The sequence below is a fragment of the Glycine soja genome, chromosome 3, assembly GCF_004193775.1.
Source record: "Glycine soja cultivar W05 chromosome 3, ASM419377v2, whole genome shotgun sequence".
Lineage (NCBI taxonomy): Eukaryota > Viridiplantae > Streptophyta > Magnoliopsida > Fabales > Fabaceae > Glycine > Glycine soja.
This window is the reverse complement of record NC_041004.1, coordinates 34622140-34637862: the sequence shown is the minus strand read 5'-3', so window position 1 is coordinate 34637862 and position 15723 is coordinate 34622140. Positions and strand designations below refer to the sequence as shown.

Here is a 15723-nt window from a genome sequence, read left to right as displayed (position 1 = left end):
ATCATCTTCAACATGATAGTAACAATCAAAATAGGTCCCAGAAATTAATGAAGGAAAATGATGTGTGTGTGTGGGACCCACAAAGTTGGGGAATTGGGAGGCTGAAAGAGGAGTTGCACTGGTCCAATGAAACAATGGACATCCTTTACATTCTTCTGGATAAACAATGAGGTTCCATTGGGAAAGTTTCGGACTTGGACCACGCACATCTGAGGAAATTTAAAAAAACAAAAAAAAAAAAAAGTCTAACTTATGTATGTTCAAGGTACCAAGATATCACAATAATATATATTTTTTTTCTTCGTGACATGGTATTGCCGTATTCATGCGTTTCTCATTGGTTCTTTATTTAAGATTCACATTCTGCACTCGTGTTTAATTATTGAATAAATAATTTCATGTAAAAAGAAGCTAAGTATAGTTTTCCTAAAATCTGTATAATTTACTGACAATTCCAGTTAAATTGGATTGAGATATGTTAAATATTCGAATTTTATGGATAAAAAAAGTTATATCTAAAAAATAAACTCTATTAAAGATAGTCAATCAATTATAAGTTTCTTTTTAAAATTCATAAGATTAGTAAATATTTCATATTTATAACATACTAATAAAAATAAATCTGTATAGTTTATACCCGTGGTCTCTTAATTACCAAAATAAATCTGTTTAGTTTTTTTAGTTGCTTCTCAAAAGTAAAGTCCTTCTTGAGCAAGTCTAGTGATGAATTTTTAACCACAAAATTGATTTAATTTCTGGTTGCTCTTATTAGAAATGATGTGAAACTGTGTAGTAAAGTTAATGAAGCAGAGTGAATGGAATGTGTGGCAAATTTACGGAAGAGGGTTGGTTTTAGAAACTATTTACTCAATGGGGTCTGATTTATAAGAAATTACGGGGGGGGTTTGTTTTCTACGTGGGTGCCGTCATTGACACTGGCGGGAAGCTTGAACCGCCAGTGGCAATGGCGGGATAGGGGCTGACTAGGAGAGAGGGGGAGGGGTGCAGAGGTGTCCCGCCCTTGGAGATGGCGGGATAGGAGAGAGGGGGTGGTCCCGCCCTTGGAGCTGGCGGGACAGGTGAGAGAGGGCGGTACCGCCACTGGCGGTTGCAGGACAGGGGGAGAGAGGATCCGCCTTTCGAGCTGGCGGGATAGGCTTGTGTGGGTTACGTGAATGAAGGCTTGGTCTGCACCTTTTTCTGAAAAGCCTGCACCTATGTTCACGTGAATGAAGGTTTGGTCTGCACCTTGTAAGCAATAGCTTTCAGGTTCTGAAAAGGCTAGCATATATAGCATCTTAACGTTAAAAAAATTTGAACGTTGGGGGTGGGGTATAAGTTTTGGGCTATAAAAAAAATGTTGAACTCATTCTTTACGTTTACACAGCTTCCTTAGTTTGCTTTCTCTTTCTTTCTTCTTCTGGAGTTTGAGAGATTATTGTGTTTGTGTTCTTCTGTGCATTCATCTTTCAAGTGTGCTTCAAGTGCCCTTAAATTCCTGGTATGTATTTTCAAAGTAAATATGCTAATATATATTATAAGTTTAAGTTAGTTAGTATTATAAGTTAGTTAGTATATAAATAGTAGGTTAGTTATTATTAACAAAAGTTCTAAGTTTAAATTAGTTTGTATGAGTAGCTATTGTGTTATTATTTTTTACTTATTAATAAATATTCCAATATTAGGTTAGTTAGTATCAAAATATTATTTGGTTAGTTAGAATTAAAATTTTATTTAGTTATTCTTATTGTATATATTGTTAGATGTTATTTGGTTATTGTATATAATATTTTAGTATTAGTAGTAATTGTTATTTGGTTAGTTAGAATTAAAATTTTATTTAGTTATTGTTATTGTATATATTGTTAGATGTTATTTGATTATTGTATATAATATTTTAGTATTATTAGTAGTAATTACAGCATAGCATAGAATATTATTATTAATTTTTTTTATCAAAGAATGAGAATTTTATTATGAATTCTAGAAATATCTGTAAAATAAAATATATTCTAACTCAAGAAATATAAAATTTTGTAAAATAATTATTCTTTCTTATCAACTTGTTTCAATTATTTTTGTAAATTTATTTTATTTGTGTACTACATATATAATTAATTGTATTGTTAATTATTCGTAGAATTAAAATATATGATGCAGGGGTTGACAAACTAATTATTCTTATGAGTTTTAAATAAGAAATTATTTTATAACTTAATCTCTAGTAAAAAAAATTGTATGAGTAAGTATAATTGAAAATAATATTATATATTTGTTTAGTTAGTATAAAAATATTACGTGTATATATATTTAGTTGTTGTGTATACTCTTAAATTTTATACATGTGATATTAGCTTTGTAGTATTAGGTATATATTTAGACGGATGATAGTTTAGTCTAATAAATATATATACATGGATGATACTTTAGGATCAAATAAGTAATATTAGATTTTTTAGTATTAGGCACAAGTTAATATTATCTTTAGGTATATATTTATAAATTTTAGACACACCTAAATTTTTAGTTTTTGTAATATTAAATATTTGACACTTAAATAAATAATTGTAATATTAGACACTTGACACACGTAAATCTATCTTTTTAGTATTATAATTTTGTATTTTAAATAAATGAGATCATAATTTAATATTATTTGAGTTAATTATTGTTTAGTTAGAATGATATATATATTATTTGTTAGTTTTAATTTGTACGTTATTATTATTTGTTTTAGAAAATTTAAGTGATTAAATATATGATACATTGTACATTATTATTATTATTTTTGTATATATATTATTGAAATGATTTTTTGCATTTCAATATTTGTTTGTATTATAAATAATTTGTTAGTCCATATTTTATTCAATTATTTATTTGTTAATTGTAGAAAAAAAATTACTAATAAATTAAAGTTTTCTTCACATATATTTTAATTTATGTATAGAATATATTAAAAATTGTCGAGTTTGATTTTTTACAAATTTATTGTTATATATTTAAAGTTTAGTAATAAATTAAAGTTTTCTTCACATGTATTATATTTTATTTTGCAGCAGCAATGACATCTTCATCATCATCTTCATCACACATTAACATTAAATCTGGCCCCATATGTATTATGGATGCAACCTAAGCATATTTCAGAACATGTTTGGAATGGGGAAGAAGAAAGGAAATTGCATATCAGACGAGCTGTCCCCACGTATCAAGGGGAAGAACAAATTCCAGAACAAATTTTTCCTTTTCTTCAACAATCTGGTTTCGGGTGGATTATCAAGATGGGTTTCTTAAAAATAAATGCCTCACTAATTAGTGCTCTGATAGAAAGATGGAGGCCGGAAACACATACGTTTCACATGAGATGCGGAGAGTATACTATCACTCTACAAGACGTCTCTGTGTTGTTAGGTATAAGTGTGGATGGTTTACCATTAATCGGTCCAACAAATCTTGATTTGGCTGATTTATGTGAGGAATTATTGGGAGTCAGACCACAAGAAGGTGAAATTAAAGGTAGTGTAGTTAAATTAAGTTGGCTGGCTCACCATTTTGATCAAATTAATAATGACGACGACGAAGAACAAGTACGAAGGTTTGCCCGTGCATGGATACTGAGATTTATTGGAGGTGTCTTGTTCGTTGACAAAACCAGTAACAGAGTTTCGGTAAGGTACCTTCAATTTTTACGTGACTTTGAAGAATGTGGCAGATATGCATGGGGAGCTGCCGTACTTAGTTTTCTATACAGAGAGATGTGCAGTGCCACCGATTATAAAACTAAATCAATCGGAGGTATGTGCATCTTACTACAATTGTGGGCATGGGAACAATGTCCCACCTTGGCTCCAAAGAGGACTCCTTCCCACATAGAAAATACACCACTAGGGCACATGTCAGTCATTTTTAACAGCGTCTTTCATTTTAATAGAATAAATGGTTTTAGGGTATATTAGATTTTATTCTTTGTAGGTGGCTGCGACGTGGAAACCAACATATCGGCAATGATGATGTGAAAGTTTTTCGTCGCAAGTTTGATATTATGAAACGTCATGAGGTAAGAACCATGCTATTGTATTTGTAAAATAAAAAATTATATGTCTTATTTTACTACAATGTTCACAACTATATTGTTATATGCAGTTTGTGTGGGAGCCTTACCCATCAACCGTTATGTCATTCTTGCCTCCCGTTTGTTTAGTCGGAAGTCTCGCGTGGTACGCGGTGGTGCCACTAATTTGTTTCCAAGTTATTGAGTGGCACCAACCGGACAGAGTCTTGAGACAATTTGGGATGCAGCAACCAGTTCCAGAGTCTCCTTCACAACCCCTAAACATTCATGGCATAACATTAAAGGGGAAACATGACGAAAATTGGGGGCAATTGTTCGCCCCAATGATTCAGCAGTGGAATAATCGCCATGCATTTAGGGTCGACGCTTATCCCCGACAAGAAGGCCTATTGAGTTTTAACTCGGACTACATGGTCTGGTATAGGCGAAAGACAAAGATGTTTGTTGACCCAGAAAATGCAAAGACGGCTACATTGGTATTTTTTACTTTTTTTTCAAATTTTAAGTTGAACTTTTATTTAATGATGGCCATTAATTTTGTTACCGTTACAAATGCAGGGTGAAGTTGCGGAGGCATTACAATACATGTTGTCTCCTCAAGGGAGGAAAACATGCACATTTGATGATCTCGTGCCTTATGTGGAAAAAGTTACAATTTTATCCGAAGAGCAAGAGAGAGTCACTGAGCCAGTGTCACATGGTCCCGCATCAGAGCGTCAATTTCCCGCACAACAGTTTCACATGCTTCAGTCAAGTATTGAAACTCAGGGGATAGACAGAAGAAGGGACACTGTTGAAGCGGAAGAATATTCCCAACAAATGGCGGAGCGTGACCATGGAATGTATTACACGCCACAAACATTTGCTGAGTATCCGACACAGATGTATCAGTATCCTTTTCAGGGTCATGACACTGATACTTCTGCAACCCAGCAATCGTTCGGTGGTTTTGCGGAAACACAAGCTCAATTTTCATGGCCCACAATGACCCCTTCATAGCAATATCATGGGCCAATTCCAACACCTAATGCCCCGTTAGGAACACAATGGAATGTACCGGGACAAATACCTAATACGGGTGACTTATTCGGTGTTGATTTGCGTAACGCATTTTCTGCGGAGGCTGACGAAGAAGAAGCGGGGAGGCATCGGGGCAGAAGAAATCCTGATCGCCAAGCACGAAGATGGGATCGACCATGTGGCACATCCTCACGGCATCACGGACACCAAAATGAATGATTTGCATGTCTCTGTCGATTAAGGCTTTGTTGTATATTTGTAATTTGACATTCATGGCGTAATGTATGATATTCAGTTTATTAAGGCTTACTTATGGATAGAATTTATGTCGCGTATCAAACTATAATAATCAATGAACCCTAAACCAAATAACAAAGGTAGCCAAAGGGAAAAAACTAATGTTTCTAAGTAACGATGAATTTCAATGTGAACTAAACCCTAACCCATAAAACATAAAAAGTATCCCATAACCCTTAAATATGAAACACTAACCCTAACCTATAAAATATAAGCACTTAGCCCTCAATTGTTCCGAACTAAACCCTAATCCTAAAATAAAAACCTAACCCTAACCCCTAAAAATTAGCCCTAAGTCAAAAATGTTCAGCACTAAACCCTAACCAAAAAATAAAAATAAACTAAACCTCACCCATAAAAATTAGTCCAAAACCCTGCAATTTTCATAACTAAACCCTAACCCTAAAATAAAATAACTAAGCCTAACCCTATAAAATAAAAACTAAACCCTAACACTAAAATAAAAAACCTAACCCTAACCCCATAAACATTAGTCATAACCCTAAAATGTTCAGAACTAAACCCTAACCCTCAAAGAAAAAACCTAACCCAAACCCCTAAAAATTAGTCCTAGCTCTAAAATTTTCATAACTAAACCATAACCCTAAAATAAAAAAAAACTAAGCCTAACCCTATAAAATAAGAATTAAACCCTTACCCTTAAAAAAAGTTATTTTATTTGAACTTCTAAATGTAATTGTATTTCCCTAAAAAATAAGAATTAAACCCTTACCCTTTAAAAAAAGTTATTTTATTTCAACTTCTAAATGTAATTGTATTTCCCTAAAAAATAAGAATTAAACCCTTACCCTTTAAAAAAAGTTATTTTATTTCAACTTCTAAATGTAATTGTATTTCCCTAAAAAATAAGAATTAAACCCTTACCCTTTAAAAAAAGTTATTTTATTTCAACTTCTAAATGTAATTGTATTTCCCTAAAAAATAAGAATTAAACCCTTACCCTTTAAAAAAAGTTATTTTATTTCAACTTCTAAATGTAATTGTATTTCCCTTAAAAACAAGAACTAAACCCTAACCCTTCAAATAAATAACTTTGCCCTAACCCTAAAAATGTTCAAAAGTAAACCCTAACCATAAAATAAAAAACCTAACCCTAACCCCTAAAAAAATTAGTCCTAACTCTGAGATTTTCACAACTAAGCCCTAACCCTAAAAACAAAAAAACATAACCCTAACCCGTAAAAATTAGTCCTAACTGTAAGATTTTCATAACTAAACCCTAACCCTAAAATAAAAAACTACACCCTAACCGTTATACATGAGTTAGCCCTAACCACTAAAATAAAAAAAAAGTAACCCTAAAACCTAACATAAAAAGAACTTAACACGAACCCCTAAAAAATAAGCACTGCACCCTAAAATAACAAATAAGAACTAAACCCTAACCCCTAAAATATCAGAACTACACCCTAACGCTTAAACCCAAAAACTAACCCTATCCCTAAAATATTAGAACTAAACCCTAACCCCTAACAAATAAGAAGTAACCCCTATAAAATTAAGAAGTAACCCTAACCCTAGACCTAAAATAAAAAACTTAGCCCTAACCCATAACATATCAGAAGTAACCCATAACCCCTAAAAAAATAAGAACTAACCCTAACCCATAACATATAAGAAGTAACCCATAACCCCTAAAAAAATAAGAACTAACCCTAACCCATAACATATAAGAAGTAACCCCTAACCCCTAAAAAATAAGAACAAACCCTAACCCTTCAAATAAAAAAAATTAGCCCTAATCCCATAGTTGTAAACACTAAACCCTAAGGCTTAGACCCTAAACACTAAACCAAAATACTTAGACACTAAACCATAATGACTAAGTCCATACTTTGTCATTGTAGATAGTTAAAAAAACTAAAGTAACTTATAAATGTAATTTTATTTCATTAGAAGCACACATTCAACAAAAAGTAACTGACGATTTCATTAAAGACCAACAAGTAAATACATTGAACAAAACCTAAAGCAATACAAGTCAGTCATGTAACATACATAAATCAATTAAATGAATTACTCCCACGGTCAGATTGCATTGGACAGCGGCGCCTATTGTGCCCTTCAGCTCCACATCTACTACATTTTTGTCGCTGGTCAGATGGTTTGACCCAATCCATCTCATTCCTTATCCTTGTTGATTTTGGCTGACCTTTCGCACGAATTGTAGTTGGGTCAGGGATTAGTGTCCATGCCTCATCAGAAAGAGGAATTGCCGCTTCATTCCCAAGAGGCCACCACTGTGCGGAGTATGCTTTTAAGATGTGTTCATTGGTGTAAACAACATCTATATATTGGTAGTAGTTCATGCTCACGTAACCACAAGCTGCAATAATGTGTGAACATGGATAGTGAAGCGCAGAATACCTTCCGCATTGACAATAATGGCCATTCAAGTTAACTGCCCATTTTTGTCCGCCACGTTGCGTTATAGGATTGAAGGTCTCCTCAACTTCAAACCTTGTCGAGTGGATATCGTACACGCGAACGATGTGCGAACAAGCTTGTTCTTGATTTTTCCTAAGTTCTGTAACAAGCTTAGAACAATAAACTTGGCCTTCTCTTAATTGTCTTTGGGCTTGGCGACCACGATCAATAAAGTATTTTCGGCACCTACTATATGTTGACTTGACCAACGCTGTTATTGGAATGCTGCGACAATCTTTCAACACCTTATTCACACATTCTGATAGGTTGGTTGTCATGTGACCATATCGTCGTCCAGATGTATCGTAAGCCATGCTCCATTTTTCCTTTGAAATGCGATCAATCCATCTTGCTATGGCTGGACTCAGTTGACGAAATTTTTCTAAGTTTTGATCAAACACATGCTTGCAAGGAGTGTACGCTGCATCAAATTTGTTATCATCAAAAGTTGTACGTAGACATCAAACTCAAATTAAATTAATGTATAAAATCAACCTTACCCTTCTTGAACATCTCTTTTTGTTTCGCGTTGTTGAATTTGCGGTTGAAATTGCTGGCTATGTGTCGGACGCAGTACACATGATAACCGTGGGGAGGTTGCCAACCAAGATGTTCGTTAGCGACAGCAGACTTTATACTCGCGTGACGATCAGATATTAGACAAATTGCATTCTTATCTGTGACGTGATCACGCAAGTGGGCCAAAAACCATGACCATGCTGTTAGCGTCTCGCCTTCGACCACGGCGAATGCTAGAGGAAGAACACCACCATTTCCATCTTGCGATGTGGCCATTAACAGGGTCCCACGGTATTTGCCGTATAAATGTGTGCCGTCAACTTGTATGATTGGCTTACAGTACTTAAAAGCCTCTTTGCATTGACCAAATGTCCAAAATACTCGATGAAACTGACGATGTTCGCGACTTACCCTATTACCAACAATAAAATCGTCATGTAGTATTTGAAAGTATGAGTCAGGAGAATGATTTTGCATGTGTGTTAGCCATGACGAGAGTTTCGCATACGACTCTTCCCAATCGCCATATTCAATTGCAATCGCCTTTTGTTTGGCCATCCATGCTTTTCTGTATGAAACCTTATAGGAAAATTCACTATTTATCCTTTCTTGAATCAAAGAAATTTTTATTGATGGATCTTCTCTGATCATGCCTGTTATTCAAATACTAAAATAAAATTACAAATTAAAATAACAAATAACACAAAAGTAGGATAATATGAACATAAAAAACGTACCTACTACGCAAGTCGCAATTAAATTTGAATCAAGCTTCTCATGGTCTTGTGTCATAGTCATATTTAGACATGTGTGCGGTCCACCCCATTGTGTCACTTTCCATGCATCAGTTTTTTTGGATAAAATTGCCCTCATATAAAAAGGGCAAGGAGACTCTTCGGTGTTGTTGGGGCAACAAACGATATATTTGTGTGATTTCGTTTCAACAACCTTAAAAGTTTGATGCACCTTCATCACATATTGTTTCAGTGCATTTTTTTACCGCATCTTTACTGTCAAAATCCATGCCAACATATAATTCTTGTCCAACATTAAAAGTCGTTGGCATGTCCAGACCACAAATGTCCTCCTCGTCCGGATGACTCCAATTGATATTATTATAATGCATAGCATCATTCCAAAATGGATTTTGAATTTGTGGTACACCTAATAATTTAAAAAAAAATCATGTAAAGAAACTACTCCTATTTAGTTACCATTAAATACAATTCTCATAAAAAGATAGATGTATTCAACTAATTTTGTATTTCACAAACATTTACCTTCGGTTGGGTGAACAATTGAAACTGGTTCAACGATGTCAGTGACTTCATCGTCTGTATCAAATATTCCATCATCACTATCATCTTCATTGAACGACTCTTCAACGTATGAGTTAGATGCAAGGTAATCGTCATCATCATCATCTTCATCATCATGTAAATTACTTATATTTCTTGGCAGTTCCGATTCATGATGAGATACATTACGTCCACATGACGTAACAGAATTTGCAGCATGAAACATCGAACCACCAGCAACATCCTTTTCTACGTACAATTCTAAAACTGACATTTGTTGTTGTTGTTGAAAACTTTCGATCATAGTTTCAACATCTTCGTCATCACAAATTTGCAATGCAACATATTTTCCTGAAACTAAAAATCTACAACTTATAGTAGAAATAATTTCATTATTTTCTAACTTTACCTTATCTCCAATTTTTTTTTCAAAGCATTGAAACTAATTCCGCGTTTAATCTGAATGACCTTTTTACTGCCTTCAAATATTACACCATCACTGTCTTCATATACTCTTCCATTGAAATACAACATTGTAATAATTGAATTCATGATATACCTACATCATCAAAATTAATAATAATTAATCATAACAATAGGAGTTTTAAAATAAATAATTACTCATACTAATTTTATAATAAAAATTCTAATTAAAAAAATTAATTCACTTAAACTTTGCCTTCAAATATTAGTCTAACAAATAAAATCATTACTTCAATTAAATATCAAATATTTATTTGCTTCCTCTATTAAACTTAAACTTCACATTCATACTTTATTCTAAAAAAAAGTACTCTAATTAAATAATTTATGGAAAATTCTTCAACTTCAAAAAAATTCCAGACAAACACAAAATGGAAGGGTTATAAATGAAAGGATTACACTTAAAAAAATTTCAGACGGAACATGGCCAACACGCCTAGGCGCCCCCATATTTGTATCTTCGAAGTCGTTTTTCAGTACTAATTAACGAGAACAACTTACTTAACTCAAATGACATATATTCGGTAATGAAGGATATATCATATATATATACATATGACAAAATTAGTAGGAAAGTATACTATCTATATATAGGAATGCAGGACACATATAAATAAGGCGTAATTTTTCCTCCATCTCTACTTAATAGTCTCAATGGTTAATTAATTAAATTACATGCGTGTATATGTAAGGCAAAAAATACTCGGTGAACAACTAATTTGAAACTTAGTGAGACAAGGAGATAAAAGAAATATATACAATTCAAGTATAATAACTAATATGATATATGTGATAAAAACAAAGAGATACAAAATTAGTGAGTGTTAAAGAATTAATTCAACTATATTTTTTAATTTTCTGCACTAGTGATTGCTTGGAAAGAAAAAATATTCACCTACTATTTTTCGAAAACTGGACAAGTATTAGACCTGATCTAGTATAAAATAATCTAAAAATCCAAGTAAACTTCTTTTATGATTATTAAAAATCAATAAATTACTAATAAATATAGTAACGAAAAATTGTTATTCCCATGTTAGTAAATTTAAATGACGGGACTTTTAAAATTGGTAATATTTTTCTTATTGTTTTTATAATTAAAATTACAATTTCTTTTTGTTAACTTATACTAAATTTTATTACAAGTAAAATAATACTTCGTACTCAGACCAAACAACAAAATACTTAAGAAATAGCATGTAATTATTTTTTGTCTTAAATTAAATTATATGTCAAATAATAATTCAGACGCAAAAACCATTAACAAAAAGGCTTACAAATAATTACTACTAATATTTTTTAAATTTAAAATGTAATTTACAAAATTAATACACTTAAATTTGAGCTTCAAATTTCATTCTAACCATAATATTTGTTACTTCAAAATAAAAAATTTGTACATCATAAATAAACAAAATGAAAGAAAACTTTAATTAAATAAATATAAAACATCCTTACTTACTATAGAATCAAACTTCAAAACTGCTTCTTCCTCTTTCACAATACTCTCTTCGGTCTCAAATCTATGCAAGTGCAGAGTGTGATTCAAGTTTGCTTTATTTAAAGAATTTTTTTAGCAAAAAGCAACGTACACCATTATTAAAGTAACTCTGTATGCATGTCATTTATGATTTCTCTATCCAATACAGTGCCCTATTCTCCTCCCTAGTCTGCATAAAAAAAAAATTCAATGCATGTGAACCGTAACTGCATCAGGCTTGAGTCTCATCATTCAGCATCACTCTCCAAGCTTCAGTCCCATCAAATCTATGCAAGTGGAGTGGTTTAAAATTATTATTATTATATAGAGAACTGTATGTTTGATTTATGGGAAAAAAGTATAAGAAGAGAAAAATAAGGAAGGAAAAGGAATACAAAATATATAAATCCTTTTTGTTTTCAAATTGTATGATAAGAAAGAAATAAAAGATAAGAAAATTAGTATTGTTCTCTTCTTGTTTAGTTGTATAGAAACAAGAATAAAAAATGTGTTCAAAATTATAAAAAAAATTAAAACTAGAAAGATAAATCAAAATGAGAAAAAAATTGTTTAATTTGTGCATGAAAGAGTATATTTTTTCTGTTTTCCATCTTCTTTGAACAGAATAATTTTTTAGTTTATTCCCACAAAAATGTTTTCAGTCTTCTAAATAAATAAAAAGGTAAACGATGAAAAAGATACCCTCACCTTTTTCATGATTTGGCTTTTCCTACTACTTTGCAATTTGTGAGGGCCGTTCTAGCTATATACGAAATTCTTGATTAATAATAAAATAAAAAATTATTGGATTTAGTTGGAGGGGTTCATAGATTTAGGGAATCGATTACTATACTAGTAATAAATTGTACAAAAAATAAAAATAAAAATAATATAAATATAAAAAGAACAAACACAAATTTTATGTGATTAGTCGCGGTATTTAAAATAAAAAATGAAAGTAGACAAATAAAAAAGGAAAGGAGATGTTTGAATAAAAATAATTCCCCTTCAAGTTCTTGGACATTTTGGAAAAACAAACATTATTATCTCTCTATTTCTCTTTATACGTGTGTCTATATGCATGCTGTATATAATAATATGATGAAGATGTATTAAATGAAAAATGAGAAAAATTAATTTTAATCATTACATTATAATTATAAAAAGTTGATGCTTAACATTAAAACTTCAATTTTTAATACATGATTATCAAAGTGAGAGAGTAATAAAAGTTTACATTAGTTAAAAAACACTACCTTACGTGTTTGTGTATACGCATGCTGCCATGAAAGCCTTCATTCACGTGAACAAGGTGCAGACTTTTTCAGAAACAAGCCTATCCCGCCAGCTCGAAAGGCGGGATCCTCTCTCCCCCTGTCCCGCAACCTCCAGTGGCGGTACCGCCCTCTCTCACCTGTCCCGCCAGCTCCAAGGGCGGGACCACCCCCTCTCTCCTATCCCGCCATCTCCAAGGGCGGGACACCTCTGCACCCCTCCCCCTCTCTCCTAGTCAGCCCCTATCCCGCCATTGCCACTGGCGGTTCAAGCTTCCCGCCAGTGTCAATGGCGGCACCCACTTAGAAAACAGACCCCCCCCCCCCGGTAATTTCTTATAAATCAGACCCCATTGAGTAAATAGTTTCTAAAACCAACCCTCCTCCATAAATTTGCCGGAATGTGTTGTTACTTTTCAGTCGGCAAGACGATATACGGAAAAAGCTTTTTCATAATAAGTAAAATTTATTGTTTATAATTATAATTGTTAAATTATTTTTAACTGCCTTTTATTTTTCTCGTTTTATCCCAATAATAATTATTTTAAATACAAAACAACAACTATAAATAAATTTTTAACTTTTTTATAATCTTAGTATAAAATATGATTTTTTAAACAACTTTAAAGACACATTGTCTTAAATTGCTTTTTATCTAACATATTCAAATATAAAGTTTATCTGAATATATAATTAATTATGATAATTGAATACAAATATAATTAATTATAATTGGAATACTTTTTACAGTTAATCTAAACCCAATGTGTGCATGTATACCCATTTATTTGAGTCATGATTTGGAATTCCCTATGGTGGATGATAAGCAAAATCCTGGGCTTAATTTGTATGGATACTTTAATTGGATGCCAAAATCGAAATGTCAGTGACATGCATTTGGGGGGTCAATGACTAGTAATTTCTTTTGAAATTTATTAAATGAAGATAATTTTTGAATTAATATCTAAATAGGAATAAGTTTTAGGAATTTTTAAAACTTTTAATTATAAAGTAATAAAAAATTCATAATTTTAATTTTTTTAAATTGTAGTAATAAAAACTGAACGATTTTTTTTTAGATGAAGTCATAACATGTTTAACAACTTCAAATTCGTTCTAATTTTTTAATTATTTATTTGAAATCGTAAAATGTTTAATGATTTTAAAATCGTGTTAATTTTTTTTTTAAATTTTAAATTACTTTTGAACGCACTCTAAATTAGTTTTAATTTATACTTTTGTATATTGATTCATTTAATGTTTTCTGTATTTTTGTATATTATTTTATTTAATATTTTTTATATTTTTATATTATTTTATTTAATATTTTTTTATTGTTTTATTTAATATTTTCTATATTTTGTTACTGATGTTAAAGATTTTTTTAAAATTAGAAAAAATAATGTAAACTAAAGACTTAAATTTTAATCAAATAAACAAATGACATGTATACAAGTTCGAAAATATTTACACAATTTATTAATATTAGTTTCATTCTCTTGAAATTGAAGATAAATTACCTTTATATTTTTGTTCATATTTTATGTTTAATCCTTCGAAGTGGCGAGACAGAGAGGAAAAGTCGATCACTAATTGTATACATAGTGAGATAGACGAAATAATTTCAAATAGGTTTAAGAAATGTTCATTGTATAGAACTGAAGGACATAATCGTAATAAATGTCCATACGGACAAGTTGACGGCTAATATTATTTTTAGTTTTTAATTTTATGTTTGTGTTTAATTTGTATTATTCATTTTATTAATAATTTATTTTTTATTATTAATATTAAAATAATTTTATTGGATAAAATTAATTAATAATACATTACAAAATATTAGTTTACTTGATGATGAATGTAAAAACTAATTCAAAATATATAAAAATAATTTAATATTATTTGATAAATTTTAAGTTAATATTATATGTTAATATCAGTAAAAAAAAAATATTAAAACAAAAATGCGTAGAAATTAAATCAACTTTAAGGTCATCAAAAGTTAATTTAAAAATAAAAAATTAGAACAACTTTAAAATCATTACATATGTTAGACTTCATATAAAAAAACTAAAATCATTTAGATTTTACTATTTCAGTAAAATTAAAAAGAAGCCAAAGTCACCAATAATTTACAATTTCATAATTAGAAATCATAAAAATCTCTACTACTTATTCCTATTTAGATATTAATTTAAAATTTACTCTCATTTGATAAATTCAAAATGAAATTACCCCTTTTAATCGTTTGCATTTGGGCTTTTAAAATACATATGTTCTGATAAAGGATCAAATAAAAAAATTTGATGCTCATATAGTTCTTACTACTGCTGCAACATTACATAATTCTGTGAATTTTGTCGTCTTCTAGTTTCTGAAATTAGCTGTACAAAATGGTTTTGTTCAGTTTCCCATTCTCATCCCTATGCCTTTGACGTTTGTGCTACTTTCTGCTGCTTCTGTTTCTCCAACAGTTCTCTTTTTGGGACATTTGGCTGGAATTAGAAATTGCAAGCTTTTAGGTCATTGCTAGAAATACCTATGGAGAAAGATGGGGTTTCAATGGATTTATTGTTAATATCTTCAAGTTGGTAGGGTTGTTCATCCTTGTAGATTTTAAAGTTCAGTTAATCAGCTAAAATCAAACCTCCCTTTGTATAAGTTAAATTCTAATTTTGAAATCAAACAAAAAATAAATAAACTTTGCAATCAATTAAGAGAAATATGATGTGACGTTTAACATCTTGCTAAGTTTTGTAAGATTGAGACTGCTAATCCATTGTCTGTTAATCAATTGAATTTCATGATTTAGCAAGTTTAAATTATACT

At 31.0% G+C, this 15723-nt stretch overlaps 1 protein-coding gene across 1 annotated transcript; it reads left to right on the top strand.

The window, feature by feature from the left end:
- Nucleotides 1–3153: 3153 nt before the first annotated feature.
- LOC114405197 lies at nt 3154–15427 on the top strand. Its single transcript, XM_028367831.1, has 4 exons — nt 3154–3288; nt 4147–4551; nt 4634–4714; nt 15266–15427. The coding sequence occupies exons 1-4, from the start codon at nt 3154–3156 to the stop codon at nt 15425–15427; spliced, it is 783 nt and encodes a 260-aa protein (XP_028223632.1).
- The last annotated feature ends 296 nt before the right edge of the window (nt 15428–15723 follow it).

Coding starts and splice junctions, on each gene's coding strand:
- LOC114405197 (XM_028367831.1), top strand. CDS start 3,154: ATGTTTGGAATGGGGAAGAAGAAAGGAAATTGCATATCAGACGAGCTG. Junction 3,289..4,146: donor CGGGTGGATTATCAAGATGG/GTTTCTTAAAAA, acceptor TGTTATATGCAG/TTTGTGTGGGAGCCTTACCC. Junction 4,552..4,633: donor ATGCAAAGACGGCTACATTG/GTATTTTTTACT, acceptor TTACAAATGCAG/GGTGAAGTTGCGGAGGCATT.